General features: G+C 46.9%; 1 protein-coding gene across 2 annotated transcripts in view; it reads left to right on the top strand.

Moving 5' to 3' along the window:
- Positions 1–4,092, top strand: part of ADAMTS2 (ADAM metallopeptidase with thrombospondin type 1 motif 2) — a 229,653-nt gene extending 225,561 nt beyond the window's left edge. For both annotated transcript variants that reach the window (XM_061190082.1, XM_061190083.1), the window contains one exon: positions 1,395–4,092. In XM_061190082.1, the coding sequence (XP_061046065.1) occupies positions 1,395–1,852 (458 nt within the window). In that variant the 3' untranslated portion in view covers positions 1,853–4,092. The remainder of the gene's footprint in view (positions 1–1,394) is intronic.
- The last annotated feature ends 1,908 nt before the right edge of the window (positions 4,093–6,000 follow it).

The following is a 6,000-nucleotide window of genomic DNA, read 5'->3' on the forward strand; positions in this document are numbered from 1 at the left end:
CATAGCTTCACATGCAGATGTAGAACATGCCCTGTGTTAGTGCACAGAGTAACCATGTCAGATGTGGTCCCCATCAGTGGCTGCCCCTTCCCTCCCACCTTCCTTCCCACCTCCCCTCTTTCCTTCCCTTCAGTAGGAGATGAGGTCACCTGGGAGACTGAGGGGAAAGGAGGGCACAGCAGAGGTTTATGTGGGAAAAGTTTGAAATGCCCATTATGAAGAATAGAGAGTGACTGAGCAGGGAACATAGTTGGAGGGTTGGGCCCATTGAGGTCAGTGATCAGGAATTTATAATGGATCAAATATCCCCTGTTATACTGTTAAATTACTTATTCTTTTATGTTGAATGAATTTTTGTAAATCATCTCAATTTTTGTGTTGTGTGTGGAGTTAGGTGTTAAGGGAAAGGGAAGGGGGTAGAAATTCAGGAAGAAGACAGAGAGTGAGAACAAGAGGAGTTGGATGGGTCATATTAATACAGCTGCAGCCAGGGTTGGAGCCAGGCCAGGGAGAAGACAGCCATGAGGAAAGAGGGAAAGAGAGAGACAACAGTGGCCTCTGAAGAGAGTCAGGGCTCTCCATGCAAGACAGACCGCGGATGACCAGATCTTGGGTGGGAAAGAAAGGGGAGGATGTGATGGGCATAAGGATTAGTCTATGTGAAGGCATCAAGTTCTGGAGCACTTTGGAAAATGGCCAGAAGCTCAATGTGGCAGGACCATGTGGTGGATGCAGCAGTGGCAGGACATAAGGCTCTCAAGTAAATTGAGGCAAGTGGAAGAAATCCCAGATAAATCTGTATGATTTTTAATTTCTCTTTAGTCCCTTTTCAGAAACAAAGATCATCTGGAGAGTTTGGGTGAGGATGGGAACAAAATGTGGAGGAGTATGGTGAGGCCACAGCCAAGGCTCTGGGATTCGCTCTTTTGGATGTTAGGAATTGGTTCTTTTAGGTTTAATTTTGTTATAATTACTGTAGAGTCAAACTGTGCCACAGAATGTCATTGGGGTTACCACTGGGATATCAAATGGGAAGATCTGACAAAGTCCCATTCTTTAAGATGAGCTTCGAATCACTCCCTGAGAATAGACAGGCCTCATTTCTGTCTCAAACTTTGAGAGATACTGAAAAATTTGCAATCAGTCAGGGCCTGCTTGGAGGAGGGGAGCATTGCTCACAGCTTGTGTGGCAGCACTCAAGGGCAGAGTCCCCGGATCCACCCTGCCCAAGGGCTGCCCGATATCAAAACCACACAGGCTTTCTGTGTGAGCTCGCTTGCCTCTGTGCTGTCTCTGGACTCTTTCAAATGTCTCCTCCAGAAAACTGCTTCCTGTGGGGGAACAAGGTCCCCCTTATCTGTCCTTTGGTTATTTGTCCCACTTTTCTCTTTCAGAGGGCCGCTGCCAAGGTGACAAGTCAATGTTCTGTAGGATGGAAGTCTTGTCTCGCTATTGCTCCATCCCAGGCTACAATAAGCTGTGCTGCAAGTCCTGTAACCTGCAAGACAACCTCACCAATGTGGACGACAGGACAGAACCACCCTCTGGGAAGCACAATGACATTGAAGAGCTCATGCCCACCCTCCCAGTGCCCACTCTAGTCATGGAGGTGCAGCCTCCGCCAGGCACACCCCTGGAGGTGCCTCTCAATACTTCCAGCACCGGTGCCACCGAGGACCATCCGGAAACCAATGCTGTGGATGTGCCCTACAAAATCCATGGCCTGGAGGATGAAGTCCAGCCACCCAACCTAATCCCTCGACGACCGAGCCCATACGAAAAGACCAGGAACCAAAGAATCCAAGAGCTCATTGATGAGATGAGGAAGAAAGAGATGCTCGGAAAGTTCTAATAAAATAGAAAGATAGCATCAATAGCATTTTTTTTTCTTGCTTATAGAGATATTCCATGGGATGGCAACTCCTGTGTTGTGGAGATGAAGTCAGATTCCTGATTCCAAAAGGTTTTGGGAAAACAAAGAGGGAGAATAATGTAAAAAAAAAAAAAAAAAAATATATATATATATATATATATATATGTCCTGTACTGGGGTTGAGTGTGGGGTGGAGAGGAATATAGAGGTTCTACAACCCCCATCGATGAGGGAAGGCAGGAGGGATAACTCGGAGGGAGAAAACATTTGCCCCAAGTTTCTGAGCAAGTGATTGGGAATCTTCTTTTCCTTGTGGTGACAACCCTGCTGGAGACGCAGGACATTTCCTACCAATCTGCAGACCGAGACACAAGCCCCATGGGACTCTTGGGAGAAACGATGATTTATTTACTAAGGGACCAGTCACTAAGATGAGCGCAGTGAAGTAGAGGCCATGAACTCCAGTCTTTGAGGTGGTGAGGCAGGTGGTGAGGATGAGTGTGGTGGCCAGCTGGCACTCCCAGGCTCTCCCAGGCCTCTCTTTTCTTCACTAACCCTGGCCTTGCTTGTCGCCTCTGGCCAGCCTGGCCTCAGACCCTGGGCTCCCCAGAGAGGCTCTCCCCTTCCCCAAGTGCGCTGGAAGGATGAGGGAGGCATGCACTCTGCTGGAAAGTCCAGTGAGTGGGCAAGGCTCACTTTTTGTGTGTGTGTGAACATGCAGCTTAAACTTCCCAAAATTACAAGACCCAAGCACATTATTAGCTCCTTAGCTGGGCCTAGCCTGACATGTAATTCTTAAGCTTTTCATGTCCAGGAAAGTTCTAAAGCCTTTGTATTCTCACCAGTCATAGATCTTAGAGAACTCTTTCTTATTTCATTCCCTATTCTGTGGATGAGAATACTGAGGCTCAGGATAGGTGCTAAAAACCTTTATCGGAACCTGTGCATGTGTGTGTGTGTGAACCTCTGCATGTGGTCTAAGGGACAGAGTAAGGGGGTAAGAAACAGTGAAGGGACATCTGGGATGATGCTTAACCTTCCAAATGGTTGAAAACTAGCCTCCCCATCTCCCCAGCGCAGCCTACCTCTCTCCCCTCTGCCACCATGTTCCACACTTGCTCATACATATCCCGGTGTCTCAAAGGAGCTTGCTGGCTCCTAAGAACCAAACTGGAGGAAACCTTTCTGAATTCTCTCATAGTATCACTTCTTTAACAAGATGTAGTGTGAAGCACTTCTGCACCCTTGTCTCTTTATCATTAGGAAATGTATCCATGGCTTTCCCTCGTTGGTTGAACCCATGGCAGCTGGTGCTACTCACGGGCTGAAGGACTGGGCAGTGCTTGCTTGGGTCCGTCCTAGAATGTCAAGGAAGCTCCGGACTAACCCTAGCCAGAGTATTAGTCAGTTTACCCAGCTTGGGGGCCACAGAACGGGAACACTCCCTTCTCAGATCACAGCAGAGCAGGGCTGTGTGTCTTGGGGGCTGGAAGACTTCAGGGAGGGGCCCCAAGTGGGACACACCCAGGGGGATCTGTCTTCTGCTGCAGGAAGAAAGACGCCCTCTGGAAACTGTAGGCCAGGTGGCCACGGCCCCGTATGCCATACTCAGTGCCTTGGGCCATATATCCACAGAGTTCTCTAGACTAGATGGTCCTCAGAAGTCTCTCTGTCTATGAAGGCAGTGTTCACCCACTCTGAGACACTGCAAATTTCCACTGAGCTTGAGACAGGTGGAGAGCTGGCTTAGCAACAGTCCAGAGCTTCCAGAGCTGGCTGAGAGGCTCCTGCAGCCTGGGTAAGGCAGAGGATGTCTTTGAGCCAAGGTTTCCCAACACCAGGTTGATACTCATAGGTCCTCTTTGTCCACTGCTCTGCAAAGTCAGCTGAGGGGCCCGAGAGTCACTTCATGTTCGTGGGAAGACTCGTGCTGGAGTTTTGGGACCTGGCTCTCTGATCTACTCCTTTTGGAAAACCCATGGAATTTCATGTATAAGCCTTTCATGTGTACTTTAAAGTTGTTTGTTTGTTTGTCTGGAGTATATTATAATGGTGCTCAATAGCAAAGTCTTTATGATATGAAGCATTACGACTATGTACTCCTGTCTGACAGGCAGCTGCCACATGGGTCATCTTGGTGCTGAACTCACATCACAACATTTTATCTTACTGATGACAGCAATCAATACATTTGTTTTTCTGTATAGTAAAATTTGGCTCCTTGGTTTTATAACTTATTAAAGTCAAAATGTCTGTGTTTTTGCACATCATGCTTGTGTTTGTTTGTTACCTTGACTACACTTGTCCCCCATTCCCAGCCTAAACTTGGGCAGACAGAAGGATATGCTTCCCTCGCAAAGCCAAGAGATGTGGAGGGACACCAGTAGGCAGTGAGCCAAGGCTGCACAAGTCAGGATTCCATGATGGGCAAGAGGTGTGCAGAAGGACCGACCTCTCTCCCAGCTCCCCGTGGAGTCAGTTCTCCAGGCAACACGACTTAGCCAAAGGCTCCCAAGTCAACCTTAGCTCAAGGAGGAGACACCTCCTCCCCCCTGATTGCAATCCCTTCTCTCCTATAATTAGGGTTTCCAGAAAAAAATACTAGATGTTGAGGTAAATTTTAAATTCAGAAAAACAGCGAATAACTTTTGAGTATGAAAATGGGACACACTTATACTAAAAGTTATTTTTTGTTTCTCTGAAATTCACATTTAACCGAGAATCTTGTAATTTTATTTGGTAACCCTACTTACAATCAGTATTCTACTTTTAAAGACAGGTGCATGCTCTCTGGCCCTCTTTGATATTAGCAGGTATTGGGGAGGAGGGAGGTTGAAGGGTGGAAGAGGTGATTTCTTCTGCTTCCCTGACCAAGTAGGAATCAGGCAATGTGTACACAGTGCCGGGGAGAGGGAACAATCAGAAATCTTATTACTTTGTACAGGGGTTATACGTGGCTTAGGAATGCACAGTATTTCTCCTTGTTCTTTGCTGTAATTTGTTTTGACTCCTTTTTTAAAAAATATTTATTTATTTATTTATCTTTGGCGGCGTTCCATCTTCGTTGGTGCACGAGGGCTTTCTCTAGTTGCGGCGAGCAGGGGCCACTCTTTGTTGCGGTGCGCGGGCTTCTCATTGCGGTGGCTTCTCTTGTGGCGGAGCACGGGCTGTAGGTGCACGGGCTCAGTAGTTGCGGCACGTGGGCTCAGTAGTTGCGGCTCTCAGGCTCTAGAGCACAGGCTCAGTAGTTGTGGCACACGGGCTTAGTTGCCCCACGGCATGTGGGATCTTCCCGGATCAGCCATGCCATGGTCATACCCAGGGGTTTATACTCCACTGTGAATTCTTAGCCCAGGGGAACCCAGTACACTCCCATTTAGAGGCCGTGTAGCCAGTTCCCCCGGAACCTCATGACCCCACACTGTTCTTGCTTCATCTTTGGGGGCTCCCTCAGGGACTAACCTCAAATACACATAAAAGTTACACAAAGACAGTGTGTGAGTGCCCCACGGGGCACTGAAGCAACAAATGCCTTGGTTCAAATAAGATTCTTCTAGTTTCTTTAGGTGAACACTTAGATCACTGATTTTCCACCTTTCTTTTTGAAAACTCTATGCATTTATGGCTATAAATTTCTGTCTATACAGTTGTAGCTGCACCCCACAAATTTTGATATTTCATACATTTTTTGTCATTTCATTCCAACTAGTTTCTAGCTTCCATTGTGACTTCCTCTTTTACCTAAGGGTTATTAAGCATGTTGCTTAATTTCCAAACATTAGGGGGTATTCTGGTTATGGATTGTTATAGATTTCTAGCTTATTTTACTGTGGTCAGAAAACATTTTGGGGAATATTTCAACTCTTTGAAATTAGTTGAGGCTGGCTTCATGGCCCATGATGTGGTCAGTTTTTTTTGTTTTTTGTTTTTATTGCACATGTGCTTGAAAGAATATGCAACTGGCAATTGTTTATTTATTTATTTATTTTGGTTGTGGCACATGGGATCTTTGTTGCGGCATGCAGGCTTCTTAGTTGTGGCACTCGGACTTCTTAATTGCGGCATGAGTGTGGGATCTAGTTCCCTGACCAGGGATCGAACCCGGGCCCCCTGCATTGGGAACACAG

The sequence above is a fragment of the Eubalaena glacialis genome, chromosome 4 (genome assembly GCF_028564815.1).
Source record: "Eubalaena glacialis isolate mEubGla1 chromosome 4, mEubGla1.1.hap2.+ XY, whole genome shotgun sequence".
Classification (NCBI taxonomy): domain Eukaryota; kingdom Metazoa; phylum Chordata; class Mammalia; order Artiodactyla; family Balaenidae; genus Eubalaena; species Eubalaena glacialis.